General features: G+C 46.2%; 2 protein-coding genes and 1 non-coding gene across 27 annotated transcripts in view; 2 read left to right on the top strand and 1 right to left on the bottom strand.

The window, feature by feature from the left end:
- PTCD3 (pentatricopeptide repeat domain 3) overlaps positions 1-2,754 on the top strand; it is a 30,475-nt gene extending 27,721 nt beyond the window's left edge. For all 14 annotated transcript variants that reach the window (XR_016229241.1, XR_016229240.1, XR_016229242.1 and 11 more), the window contains 3 exons: positions 1,225-1,266; positions 1,650-1,808; positions 2,110-2,754. Coding sequence is in view for 10 of the 14 variants with exons in the window: in XM_089326161.1 (XP_089182287.1) it covers positions 1,225-1,266; positions 1,650-1,808; positions 2,110-2,200 (292 nt within the window). In the remaining 4 variants the exon portion in view is untranslated. The remainder of the gene's footprint in view (positions 1-1,224; positions 1,267-1,649; positions 1,809-2,109) is intronic.
- LOC127490468 (small nucleolar RNA SNORD94) lies at positions 758-892 on the top strand. The gene has a single exon (XR_007918415.1). It is a non-coding gene; the product is annotated as a small nucleolar RNA SNORD94 (small nucleolar RNA).
- A 4,087-nt stretch (positions 2,755-6,841) lies between the features above and the next one.
- The window catches only part of IMMT (inner membrane mitochondrial protein), a 45,498-nt gene continuing 37,981 nt past the window's right edge, over positions 6,842-14,358 (bottom strand). For 11 of the 12 annotated variants that reach the window (XM_051836707.3, XM_008254161.5, XM_008254160.5 and 8 more), the window contains 4 exons: positions 13,868-14,091; positions 9,768-9,899; positions 8,231-8,360; positions 6,842-7,762 (listed from right to left, as the gene is read on the bottom strand). In XM_051836707.3, the coding sequence (XP_051692667.1) occupies positions 7,149-7,762; positions 8,231-8,360; positions 9,768-9,899; positions 13,868-14,091 (1,100 nt within the window). In that variant the 3' untranslated portion in view covers positions 6,842-7,148. Of the gene's footprint in view, positions 7,763-8,230; positions 8,361-9,767; positions 9,900-13,867; positions 14,092-14,358 lie in introns of those variants that run through there. The other variant, XM_089326157.1, reaches the window with a different exon arrangement.

Below are 14,358 nucleotides of genomic sequence, written 5' to 3'. Positions count from 1 at the left end.
ATTTACTAAAAATGACCTCGACTAAAACCCATCTTTGTTTTCTGTGTTCTGGTAGTTTCTATCAGTACTTCATTCACATACTGGTTTTAATTTAATTGAATGGGACCTTATTAATATTCATTTTGCCAAACGGGAAGTCATCAAAAGGATACCTTGTGAGAATAGTCAAAAATACCTAGTTCCACTGTATTTTTTGTCGAATATATAAGTATGATCAAAGAGTCAGTGAGTTGGATGTGGGGGGTTCTGCCTAGATAGCTTCTTGAACAATAAAGTAACTTCAATTAAACATTAGTTCAAAATGTGGCTGTTGAATATATCCAGGAAAAGATGAAGACGACTTTCTGCCTCAGCTGTCTTCGAAGAGTACTTGGGTGCCGCGTTCGGTGCGGCAGTTAAAACACCACTCGGGATGCTGATGTTGCGATCAGGGTGTTTGAGTCTGAGTCGAGCAATGCCTGCTCTGCTCAGTCCAGCTTCCTGCAACGCACACCCTAGAAAGTAGCAGATGATGGCTCAATTAGCTATGTAGAGTCTCAGATAAAAATGTGGGTTCCTGGCCTAGTCTGGCCTGTTGTCACTAGCACTTAGAAGTAAAGCAGAGAATGGAAAAGGGGTGCCTCTGTAGCTCTTCCAAAGAAAGGAAAGATTGAAGTGTAGTCCATGCACACCAGCACCTGTGCTGCTGGTGGCAGCCGCGTCTGGCATTTGCATGTATTTGTCTGCTCTGGCAGATTGGCACACACTTGCTGTGAATCAGGCTGTGATGATTGGCGCAGGGGTACGGACCTCAGCTGAATCATGGGAGCTGAATGTTCGTGCTTCTCCTTTGTCCTGCACGTGGCAGGGTGAGGGGGAGCACTTACATGAGACTTGCCGCAATCTGAGCCTGAACTTCTAACAGGATTTTAGAACCCCTGAACCTCGGCCGTACTGAGGGAAACAGATGGCACAGCTACACAGATGCACGTCCTCCGTGGAGGACAGGGGGGTCCTTAACAAGGAACCAGGCACCAGTGCTTCTCTACATTACTAGCCTGTCTAGTGGACCTGTGGAGTGCTGTGTGGACAGGGCTTGGAGCCAGCAGAGCCTCCAGATGTGTACGTTTAGAAGCTCACGGTGTAGTTAGAAGGAAAGGGGTCCCGGGACAAGAGCTGCAGTCATCTGGTTGCATCCTCTTTCTGTTAATGGTCATAACCTTGCTCTCATCTCATCTTTGACAGGAACATGTTTGGAATTTTCAAGAAGCATAATAAGATCCCTAGGTAAGTTGAAATTAACAGGCCCCACCTACATACATGTAGATGCAGCAGCCCGGCCTGAACTTTTAACTGTGTTGGGATTTCTTGACCTCGGCCTCTGCCTATGAGTACTCTTCTGTTAGGCAAGCAAACCTTAAGCGTCCCACTAGCCAGGCAGCCTGAGGCAGGCAGCTTCAGCCAGTGCTCGGTGACTGCAGCTCACTGGGGCAAGCTGAGTAGCTTCTCAGTAAAGGCCTATTGAATGAGTGTTCACTATCATTCTCACAATTAGACGTCATGTCAGAGTTACTTCTGAGAATTTTGTTATTGAACTTAAAGATTTATAAGCACAATCTAGCCTTAAGGGGCCTAGTTGGGGACTGTCCTGTCTTGTCGTCCTTTCACAGAAATGATTTGCTGGCTGAGTTCATGGACAGTGCAAAAGCCTCCAGCAGCCCCGCCCAGGCCATTGAGGTGGTGAAGCTGGCGTCTGCCTTCAGCTTACCTGTGTGTGAGGCCCTCACCCAGAGAGTAACGACTGAATTTGCAATCACCCAGGAACAGAAGTAAGTGGTAACTACCTGCCTCTTAACCCTGAGGGAGCTCACCGTTTCTCCACCTGCCATCCAGACGGATACAGCTTTTATCTTGTCTCAGTTGATGATTACCAAAGAATAGTGAGATGTATTGATTCAGTGGCTTTATTTGTTATACAAGTCAAATTGTTGGGTCCTTTTCTATTACCAAACACAGTTCAGCACAGCTGCAGTCCCTTCCTGACCTCAGAATTGGTTATGAAAGTGCATGTCAGTCACCAGGGACCTCAGCTGCTGAGTGGCAATGTAACTCCAGTTTCTTTCCTTACAGGGAAGCCCTGGGCAACCTAACTGCACAGAGCAGTGACAGTGACAGTGACAGCGACAGCGATAGTGACAGCAGTGAAGGCAAAGGACGGTAGGAGTCTTCCTGGCCACAGTGGTAACCAAGAGGGGAGGATACAGAGCTTGTGAACTTGCTACGTGACGTAAACTTGCAGCAGTCTGTCAGCTCTTCACGTGCCACTATAATTAAGCAGCAACACTACCACTTTCATTGTTACCAAGACACGAGGGGAGGTGTCTGGCTCATGGAGAAGCCCTGCACCCCTTTGGGACTGGGAGTGGCTTCCATCAGCGTGCTGTTCCCTTTCTCTGGCTTCAGCCATGGTTGGCCTCATCTGCTGCATGTCCTTCCTTGCTGTTAGAGATGATGAACGGTTTCCATGAGACTGCCTTGTAGTAGTACAACTGGGGGAATATTTAGATGTGAGTGTGCATCTTGGGATCGAATGAACAGAATACTGGCATTTCACTTACAGAACTAAAGCTTCTAAATGAAGTCTGTAAATAAATATTGTAACTCATGTACATGTGTATAGTCTTGCTGTAACACCCAGGCGTTTGTCTCCCTTTTTGTGTGTATGCTGACACATTCGTTGTCATGACAAAAGAATAAAATGTCTTCTATACGTGATTGTGCATTGCTGTGACTTATAGTCAAGAACTTCTAGCATCCCATGCTACCCTGGTGGAACACCAAAAAGAAGTCAGTAGCTTCAGCCTGGCCCAGTGATAGCTGTTGCAGCCATTTGGGGAGTGAAGTAGCAGATGGATGCTATCTATATCTCTTCTATGTCCCTCTGCCTTTTGAATACATTTTTTTTTTTTTTTAAATCCCTTCCCAGCATTTCTTAAGACATTAAAGTAGTATCGCAAGACAGCAAGAACATTTTACTTCTTACTTGAAAAGTAGAGTGACATCTTACATCTGCTTCACTTCCTAAATGCCTGCAGCAGCCAGACTAGGCCAGGTCTCCTGTACACATAGCTGAGATTCAGCAGGAAGCTGGAATTAGAATTGCGGTAGCAGGGCCAGTGTTTGCTATAGCAGGTAAAGCTGCCACCTGCGATGCCGGCCCAGCAGCTCCACTTCCAGTCCAGCTCCCTCCTAATGGCCTGGGAAAAGCAGAAGATGAGAAGATGGCCCAAGTGCTTGGACCCCTGCTGCTCACATGGGAGACCCCAGAAGAAGCTCCTGGCTACAGCCTATCCCAGACCCTGCTGGTGCGGCCTTCTGGGGAGTGAACCAGTGGATGAAGCTCACTCTTCGTAATGGAGACTCTCAAATAAATCTGAAGACACTCAGAGATGGCATGCAGACTTCCCAAGCAATGTCTCAATTGCTTTGTCAAATACCCACCCCACCAAGACCTTTCAAGGTTTGCAGGGCAACTCTTAATTCACAAGGGCTTCAACCATAGGCTGCTTGCACATAACCTGCTTCCTAGATTTACCAAGGTACTTGGGAAGATGAGCTTCATCTTTCCCTGCCTGGGCTGATGTTGGTGACGTGCTGTATGGATAGGTAACATGGAGCTCCCAGCTCCATTTACCTTCCTGTAGCCCAGGATCAGTTCTGTAAACCTAGCTGTTGGCTTCCTGTTTCCTCCTACAAAGTCAGTTCTTAATCTAAGTTTTTTTGCTTTTTTAAAAAAAAAATGTTAGGCAGAGAGAGAGGTCTTCCATCCACTGGTTTATCACAATGGCTGGAGCTGTTCTGCTCAGAAGCCAAGAGCTTCTTTCAGGTCTCCCAGGTGGGTGCAGGGGCCATCTTCCACTGCTTTCCCAGGCCACAGCAGAGAGCAGGATCAGAAGTGGAGCAGCTGGGACTTGAACAGGTTCCTGTATATGATGTCAGCACTGCAGCTGCCGGCCCCTTAGCCTAAGTTTTGAAAGCTTTAATACTGGAGTTCAGAAGTGTCACTGTTCACGTCATGTGTGGGAAAAGGCTCATTCAGTGTTGTGTCAGCATTTACCAGTTAGAAATTGGAAAGTAGCGGGTTTTCTTTGGGCAGACGTGTAACAGTAAAGTGGACTGTTGTATAGCTATTTATCAAAGCATTCCAGCAAAAGGCTCAACAGCATCTAATGACCTAAACGTCTTTAGGATCAAACCTAGATCCGGGGCAGGGGTTGACCTAGTTGACAATCTAAAATACTATACAATTAAAAAAAAAAAAAAGTGCCAGATAATGCTGTGAATATTTTACTGTTGGTTATGGTCAAAGTGTTTGGAAAACACTGAAACAGAACATGCTGTTGCGAGATAGACACTAGGAACATGGATGAGGAGAGCTTGTTTTATAAAGTCAGCACTAGCCTTTAAAGGCAGAATGGCATTTTAGCAGAGGAATGGGTATATCTGATGTTTAAAATAACAAAATGGTGTAGGCAGTGAGCCTGTCTTCAGCCTGTTCCATAAAGGAACCTACTAAAGAAATGCTATGCACATGCATCCGTCTGGCTGTCAGCCTTCTAGAGGATTCAGGGCAACTAAGGATCAAGCCCAGGAACATTTTTAAAAACTAACACCATCAGGGGCTGGCGCTGTGGCCTAGCAGGTGAGGCTGCCACCTGCAGCCATATGGGTGCCAGTTCAAGTCCCGGCTGCTCCACTTCTAATCCAGCTCTCCGCTATGGCCCGGGAGAGCAGTAGAAGATGGCCCAAGTCCTTGGAAGACCTGGTTTCCTATCTGTGCAGCTCTGGTGGTTCCTGTCATCTGGGGATTAAGCAAGTGGCTTTCAGAAACAAAAACTGTCCAGCAGGTGTAAAGGTCACGTCAGGACTCATGCCAGGACAGCCTAAGTTCTGCCACCAGTACCAACGTTGGAAGTTCTCACAAGTTGGATCTTGCCTCACCATCCCTCCAGAACTCCCTCAATGAAACAAGCCAGTGAAACCATGGCACTTCCTTGCTAGGACCCCTGTTCTCTGGCCATGCCTTGTGTGAACCTCAGGGTCCCTGTATGTGTTAAAGAGGAGGAAACCAAGGGAGGCATAGACCAGTGGTTTGGGGAGGTGATGATCAGTCGATCTGATGAAGAAAATCTGCCTGACAACACAAATAATGTGTTCTGCAGCGAGTTCAGGCAAGTTACTGTAGAAGTGCTGGGACGGCCCATTGGGAACTTTGAGACTGCTTTTATCCAGAACCTGTTAGAGAGCAGAGGATTGATGTTATTAATACAAAAGCAGGAAACTTATGTTGTGATGATGAATCGGCACCAGTCAGGCGGGAGGCACTCAGGAGATGCACGTGAGGACAAGATGGGATGGCTTAGCTGAAGGTGATCAGCCGACGTGGCAGCACTGTGACTGCAGGCAAGGTCCGCTGAAGGAGCTGCCTTGCCTCACACACTCAGGGCTACATGTGGATTCTTCCTTGAGGTAGAGCTAAGAATTCAAGTTTCAAAGCACACCCTCCTTTTCACTGAAATCAGCATCTCAGGAAGACTGTTCTAGGCACGAGGAAGGAAAACCAAGGCCAAGCATGCAGAGTCCCTTACCAAAATCATCCTGTTTCCTAACAAACAGTGGGAGTGAGGGGCCTTGTTAAAGGAACTATGTACAAAGAATTGAAAGCCAGAGATCTTCATTGAGACACAAAGCTTACAATCTGTAATATTTTATTCTTATGTAAAATAGACATCACAAGAATCTCTAATAAACAGGCAAGTTTTGCTTTCTGACTTAATATATTTTGCAATTTCTTGCCCTTCCAGAGGGAAGAAAATGTAGGACTGTCCTGTTCGGAACTGCCCGCAGCTGGGTACCCAGAGTGCCTTACCTTCAGGGCCGCTACACGTGAATTCCACAGAGCATGTGTTCTAATTTGAGGAACTACATGTATTTTGTTGAATTAAAAGTTCTTCTAGAAGGGAACCTAAATAATACTAATGTCCACCCAGGCCAGAGATGGACCAGTGTATCCCAAAATCAAAGAATGTCACTGCCTTGCAGGGAGAGCTGTCCTAATGCAGGGACTTGTACTTGCCGGCAGAAATGTAACTAAATACAAGTTGACCCTCCCCTTTAACAGTTTTCACGTGTTGCTGCACAGAGACATGAATAAGAAACACTAACGCTGAAGAATGTGACTATATAAAGAGGTGCTGACCTCTAGGGAGTGAAAAATAAAAGGTGGGAAATTACTCATCAAACGGGGCACTTGTTCTAACAATTAGAAAGGTGAACTCGAAGTTCCCTGGGTTTTATGGCAATGCAGATCCAATACACCACAGAACTAGCCAGTCCCCTTGTTGAGATTCCAGGCTCACTACCTCGGCGAAGACATTCACCAGCAGCACCAGGAAGCAACAAGGTAGGTCCATTACGGTGTTTCCATCTGTGTTCTACTGAATGGATTTTCATGTAAAGCCTTTTAAAAATTAAGTCACAAAACCGTAAACAGAACACTGCTTAAGGTAAAATTGTTTCTTGCGTATGCACAATAAACACACATAAAACACGCTTGTCCTGTGGGCAACACTGGAAGTTAGGCGTGCATACTGTTTCTGGTGCCTTTCAGTCACTTGAATGATAGACCCCAAATACACTAGCATGCACATCACACTTCACGTGTGACCAGCAGGAGTCAATTCACCAAAGCCAAGACTTCAATCCAACTAGTGGCCTGTGACTAGAAGTTCCTATATCTGCTGTTGCTGCTTCTGCACACAAACTAGAAGTGCTACTTTTTGAAAAGCGAGGAGGTACTCAGTTTTCATCTCGTTGCTTTATTCAGTTTGCTCCAAGGGCAAAATCAATAGTAGTGGGGATCACAAACATTACTTTGATTGGCTCACAAGCCTGATCAATAAAACCTGAATAACAGGACACACAAGTTGTGAAGAAAGGACACCTGGAGTTCACTGACATGATAGCAAGTGGAAGGAATATAAATGCAACAGGTGTTAACACAGACCTGCACTCAACCTGCTCGTTCCTAGACCCTGGGACCACCAGTCCAAACCCTTCATACATCCCTGATCTCCTAGGACATGAGACTTTACAAAGCCTCCTAGACCTTACTCCTGCTGCACTTGAGTGGTTCCTATTCCTATGGCACTGGCGTACGCTGTCAAGATCTCCACTATCTGTTTCGTTTCTAGTGTCATTCGAGCTTCCTTCAGCCAGTCCTGTGCCACTCGTCTGGATTCCCCTTTCAGCTGATTAACAAACTTGGCTGCCAACTCCAGGTCACCATGCTCAATGCAATAGGAGGCATATGACAGTAACTTAAATGTGTTTATGTCCTCAGGGTACAGCTCCGCTGGCGGCTTCAGCTGCTGAGGTGCAAATAAGAGCAGGGACTGCAAGTAGGAGAGGAAGTACTGGTACAAGCTATTTCTGGTTTCATCAATCATTGCCACCCTGCGCGCCAGCTTCTGCACAGTATAGAAACGGGCCCTGAGGGTCTCTTCACTGTAAACTCCCCGAGTCAGGGACTCTGGAGGGATGGCTGCAGTCAGAGTCTGGGCAAATTCGTTATCGGCACAGCTGGCTCGGAGGGCCTCCACAGCACTGCCCAGCGGCACAGTGGGCGCGTCTGCAGACGAGGTCTTCATGCTGTACTTCAGTGCCTCCACCGAGAGCCAGAGCTGGTGGGCTTTCCTCGCTTCCTCCTCAGCAACTGCATGACCTGCAGCAACAAAAGGCACATTTTTCTCTCCATCTGACTATAAGCAACCAAAACTACCTGAGGACACCCAATTTGTCAACAACTTCAGGATACATCCCTTGTAAGATGGCCCATGTAGGCCTCATAACTACTCCACCCCCCCAGATAACCTCCCAGCCCCTGGAGGGCAAGCACAGGCCGCACTGACCTACACCTCTACCCAGAGCGCATGAGACACGAGCAGAGTGTCTGCGGCAAGCTGCCTTGCAAATGGTGATCTTCTGTTTGTCATGTAAGAAGTAAAACTTCTAACATTCAATACTTAACAAATTTGGGGCCAGTTTCCTAAGAAATGAATAAAATTTCATGACTTGAGTCTCCGTGTGACTGGCATCAGCGCGAGTACTCCACTTATCCTTGTACTTATCCTTGGAATCACCCTAAGCCGCAGCAGCACCGAGCAGCACTGCGAGAGAAGACTGCACTCACTCTGAACAGCCTGTTCGATCCCTCTCAGTCTGGCATAGGCAGTGTTTATATCCAGAGTAAAGTTGTCAACTTGCTCTTGATTGAGACGACGAAACTGTAATTCTTGTTCGGAGAGTTTCTCGGACAGGTCCTGAAGTAAAACACGGCACAGAGAGAGACCATGACAGCTCCTTGGCCTGTCAGCTCAGCGACACTCGTCCTCTGCAGCTGCTGCCTGCTGCCGCTGAGGGGGCCTCTGACACGTCACACGGTCGTCACAAAACACCTGCACTGTGTCAAGTCTCTGAAATTTCCCGAATGCCCGTCCTATTTGATTTGTAATCCTCTACCCATTTTCTGAGGGAACCTCAATCAGAAGAGGCAGACTAGGAGAGAAGACTCCTGAAGTCAGAAGTAAATCTTGGGGGTTGGCACTGTGGCACAGCTGGTTAAAGCCCCAGCCTGCAGCACCAGCATCTCATGGGCCCCTGAACCCACGTGGAAGACCCAGAAGAAGCTCCTGGCTTCAGACTGGCTCAGCTCTGGCTATCGCGGCCGTCTGGGGAGTGAACCAGCAGGTGGAAGACCTCTAACTCTGCCTTTCAAATAAATAAATCTTTAAAAAAAAAAAAAAAATCTACCAGCTTTACCTATACTGAAATCCAAACAAAATAATTTAATTACATTCAAATCCCTCTAAATGGTTATACATTCATTTTAATAAGAAAAATATAGCTTATAGTAAAATACTTTTTCAAATTGGCATAAATTTTACTTTTCTGAAAGATTTCCTTATTTTAAAAACCTCATTCCCTTCTTGCAATAAAGAATAAGATAGGGGCTGTAGCAGGTAAAGCTGCTGCCTGCGAAGCCTACATCCCATATGGGTGTAGGTTCAAGGCCCGCCTGCTCCACATCCAATGCAGCTCCCTGATGGCCTGGGAAAGCAGTGGAGGATGGCGCAGGTGCTCGGGCCCCAGCCACCCAAGTGGGCAATGTGGAAGAAGCCCCTGAATCCTGGCTTCAGCCTGGCCCAGCCCTGGCCATTGTAGCCATTTGAGGAGTGAACCAGTAGATGGAAAATGTATCTCTTCCTCTCTGTGTAACTCTTTTAAATAAAACTTAAAAAAAAAATACTATAAGATACCAATTATGAGTAGATACCAATTATGACTGCAAGCTATCCTGATGATCTGCTGTGACTTCAAAACTTACCTCTCAGAGAAGTCTCAATTATGACATCTGACTAGCACATCATGTACAGGAGTTTGAGGAGAGGAAACAGGAGTTAAATGTGTTAATTCCCCTTTACCAATATTCCTTAATGAAGATTCCAAATGGTTGGAAAATACACATAAAATACACCTGATTGTGCACACACAGGTAGCAGCAGTGCTGATACAACACTGCATTCCACCCAGGCCACATAACGTAAGAAATCCTTCCCCAATCTTTGACATCCTCAGAGTACCTCAAAAGGAAAGGAGGGACTCAGTAACACGCAGGGGGTGGGGGAGGAGGCTCACCAGCCAGGTGAGGCGTCACAACAGGTCCTCACCTGCTCGAATTCATTCTTCAGTTCCTGCTCTTGAACCCTAAGAACATCTCGCAAGTGGTCAGTGTGGGCAGCTGCCTGTCGGCGAAGCTGGGTTCTCATCTCATTCTCCATGGCATCCCTCACCTCCTCTACCTGTGAATCCAAACACACGGGTGATTAGTTCTCAGTGCTCCGAGGTAGGAAAAGGGAAAGACTAGGAACGTCAGCTTCCATGTCCAGGACTCTATAATGTGTTAGGCATGTGAGCTACTTCTTTATTCTTTTTGTTTGAACCGGAAAGCTGAACACAGGAAGACAACTCAAACAGGTTACACAGCTACGGCAAAAATCCGATCTCTGGGGCTAGCGTCGCCATGCCATGCATTGAGCTGCTACCTGCAACACTGGCATTCATATGGGAGCCCAGGGGGCAGTCCTAGCTGCTCTGCTTTCGACTTCAGTTCCTGGCTACTGCACAAGGAATGCAGCAGAAGGTGGCCTAAGTGCTTGAGCTCCTGTCACCACGTGGGAGAGCGGGATGCAGTTCCTGGTGTGGCTTTTGTGGCCACTTGAGGACTGAACCAGTGGATCTATTTCTCTCCATCACTCTGCCTTTCAAATAAAGTAGATCTTAAAAAAAATATATTTCAAATGGCTATCTCTGGTTCCAAAACTTGTGTTTCTTCCACATTACCAGGCTGCCTCCCACCTAAGAGCATTTCCAGATTCACATGCCCCTGAGATGAAACTAATTCCAAAACTTGTACTTAAAAAAAAAAAATAAACAAACACCCACCTCATAGACTGGGATCAAATCTAGCTTCACCACAACCATCTCTTTGACCTTGGACAAGTTAACTAACACAATTTCTTTTACACAAATAAAACTACTCTGAAAATACCTTTTTTTTTTAAACATGAATTTAGATTCAACATGAGCCATATCAAACCAGAAGTATGAAGACAATTGTATCTTACATAACAGCCAAAGGTCCTATTACAAGTCATTTAAAACTGATTATCTACAATTCAGAACTTATTTTTCTCAGAAACATTATGAATCAGTGGTTCTATTCAGTGCATAAATACTTATGGAATGCTAGCCCTGTGTGCACCAGTGCTTACTATGTGCATGGAAGCAACAGTGTTCAGAGACAAACTTCTGCCGTCAGGCAGTGTATATACATTTAAATGGAAGAAGCAGACAGTTGAAAAGTAAACAAAAAAGGGAAACTCAGATTGTGATGTTTTTCCAACCTCCTGCCCTCTGCATACATTTAATGTATACAGGGCTGTATGTTGTGGCACAACAGGTTAAGCCACTACTTAGTATATCCCGTCCATTTCAGAGTGCCTAGGATGGAGTCAAGCCTCTGTTTCTGATACAGCTCCCTGCTAATGTGCATGGAAGGCAGCCCAAGTACTTGGAACCCTGCCATCCACATAGGAAATTCAGATGCAGTTCCTGCCTCATGGTCAGGGCCTTGCCCAGCCCTGGCTGTTGGGGCATTTGAGGAATCAACCATGAGATGGAAGATTGTTCTGGAGGCCAGCGCTGTGGCATAGTGAGAAAAGCCGCTGCCTGCAGTGCCAGCATCCCATATGGGTACCGGTTCAAGTCCCATCTGCTCCATTTCCCATCCAGCTATGGCCTGGGAAAACAGTGGAAGATGGCTCAAATCCATGAGCCCCTGCACCCATGTGGGAGACCTGGGAGAAGCTCCTGGCTCCTGGCTGGCACAGCTCTGGCGGTTGCGGTCATCTGCGGAGTCAACCAGTAGATGAAAGACCTCCCTCCCTCCCTCCCTCCCTCTCTTCCTCCCTTTCTCCCTCCCTTCCTCTCTCTGCCTCTACCTCTTTCAAATAAATCTTAAAAAAAAGATGTTCTGTCTTCTGTAAGATATATAAATATATCTTATAAATTAAGGAAACAGAATTAAAACAATAAAATAGAGGCTCTATTTTAGAAGCGAGGAGCCAGCATGGTGGTGCAGCGGGGTTAAGCTGCTGCTTGTGAAGCTGGCATCCGATGTGGGTGCCAATTTGATTCTTGGCTGCTCCACTTCTAGTCCTGCTCCCAGCTAATAAGTTTGGGAAAGCAGTGGAAGGTAGCCCAAGTGTTTGGACTCCTGCAACCACATGGGTCTCTCAGATAGAGTTCCAGAGGCCCAAGGACTTGGGCCATCCTCCACTGCTTCCCAGGCCACAGCAGAGCTGGATCACAGTAAAGCATCCAAGACCTGAACCAGCACCCCTATGGAATGTCGGCCCTGCCAACGGCGGCTTCAGCACCGGCCTCCTTAAATAAATCTTTAAGGAAAAAAGAAAAAAAAAAAAAAAAAAAAAAAAAAGAACAAAATTGAAGTGATAGGAAAGACCTTTCTGAGAAGGGAGCTGCTAAGCTTGAACTAAAGTTTAAAGAGAGGAGCCAGGAAAATGTGTCAGGGAGAGGAAGTACAAGACTCCCTATGTGAAGGACAAGGTCAAGGCACAGAACAGCAGTGACATGCCCAAGAGCCTGGCTCACAGCAGGCAGGTGAGATCACAGGCCTTCTGGGTACTGCTATGGGTTTTACATGAAACGTAGTGGGCAGTCAGTCAAGGATACTCAGCAGTGCAGGGTCCCATCTGATTATGTTATGTGAGGAAGACGTGCCTGTGTAAATAAATAGACGTAGAATGAAAACCTGGACTAACATAATGGGAATGAAGAAAAAGTGGACAGATTTGGGATCTGTTAGGACTATTAGAGTTGATAGAGGAATAACCAAGCAGGATTTATCTTGAACAGCTGGCTAGATGGTGCTTTATTTAGAGAGAAATGAGCTGAGGACATGGGAGACAGGTTAGAGAGAATCAAGTTTGTTTTGAACATGTTGAGCTGGAAATGACTACTGAAACTCCAGCCTGAGTTAACAAGTAGATTGTTGGATAGGAATCTGAAGACAAGTCAGAGGTCAGAGCTAGAAATAAATGTATCAGGTATGGATAAACTTCAATTCCACGGCACCACGAACCACCACGGGGAGATGTAGATGAACAGGTTTGAGAATCATTGTCAAAGGTATACCAATTTTTGAGAGGGAGGAAGTATTTGAGAGAAGGAAGCCAAGGAGCAGGTAGCAAGGTGGCAGTAAAGCCAGCCTAGCGAAGAAAAACTGCCACTGGGAGAAAGCAGGCACCGTGCTGGTCAGAGAACAAGAATGTGGGATCAGTACACAGCCAGCTTCCCAACTGGCCCACCGTCACCACCTACGACCTGATGTGCCCAGGTTCTCAGAGGGCTAATACAGCTATTCCAGGGTCAGCATTGTGGTGCAGCGGGTTAAGTTACCAGCTGTGAGACCAGCATCCCATATGGGAGCCCAGGTTCAAATCCTAGTTGCAGGGCTTCAGATCCAGCTTCCTGCAAATGCACCTAAGAAAGCAGAAGATGGTCCAAGTATTTCTGCCTCTAACAACTAATTGGGAGACCTGGATAGAGTTCCCAGCTCCTGGCTTCAGCCTGAATCTGCCCTGGCCATTGTGGACATGTGAGAAGTGAACCAGAGGATGGAAGCTGCCTCTCCTCCCTTTCACTATGCCTTTCAAATAAATAAATCTTAAAAAAAAAAATAAATAAAATAAAAGGGAGCTGGTTCATCCACTTTTAATCACCAAGCACCTAACACTGGTAGAGAAAAATGCACTCAAAATCCAAGAGTCTTTCAGCACCGTTTTAGGGACAGCGGCTCCACTGGGAAAGCTGCAGCAGCTTCCTGCTTCTGTCCATTTGGGCATCTGCTCAACACCGAGGAACTCAGCTAGCTCAACCCTGCCCGAGATGAGGAGCACAAGGAGCTAAGTGCCGCTCTAAAGGCAGGCTGGATGACTTACATTTTATTATTATTTTTTTAAATAAAGTATCTTTTATTCATTAGAAATGCTTAATTAATATGAAAAAAAGAATCCCTTCAGTGCCAAACAGGTTTTCTCAGGTACAATTTTTAAATAACCACAGATTAAAACTATAGTAGTGAGTCACTCTTAACCACTGGTTTAACATCTAGCATTTTAAAGTCAGTGACTGCCAGGATTATTAATCAAGTTATATTCACACTCGTGAGTCTCATTTCTTCTACCTTTCTTTCCTGTTCTGCTTGTATCTCACTTCTGTGATGTTCTAATGCTTTGGCCACCGCAGAGTCAAATGCCCGCTTCTCTTCCAACTTCTGTTTTTCCAAGGCTAATGCGATGTGCTGCTTCTCTGTGGCTTTCTGTTCTGCCAGCTCTCTGTTCAGCTGGTCAATACGACGGTGCGCATGAGCAATCAGGGCGTTCAGATCATCAGTAGAGAGCTTGTCAGCTGAAACAAAACGGAATTACCACACATGAAAAAGGTAATGATTCCATCAAAATTCTACATCACTACAAGGTAATTTGCTTCAACTGATTGTAAAATAATTGCCGTACAGGAAAAGAGGACTGAACAACTGGCCTAGCAGTTAGGACACCTGCATCCCATACTGGAGTACCGGGTTCGATACCCAGCTCTGTGCCTGACTCCAGCTTCCTGCTGATGCGAACTCTGGGAGGAAGCAGGGATGCCCAAGTAGTTGGGTTCCTGTCACCC

The sequence above is a fragment of the Oryctolagus cuniculus genome, chromosome 2 (assembly GCF_051225735.1).
Source record: "Oryctolagus cuniculus isolate XC-2025 breed Fujian yellow rabbit chromosome 2, ASM5122573v1, whole genome shotgun sequence".
NCBI classification, from domain to species: domain Eukaryota; kingdom Metazoa; phylum Chordata; class Mammalia; order Lagomorpha; family Leporidae; genus Oryctolagus; species Oryctolagus cuniculus.
The sequence above is the reverse complement of the archived record's forward strand: the minus strand, read 5'-3'. Positions and strand labels throughout refer to the sequence as shown.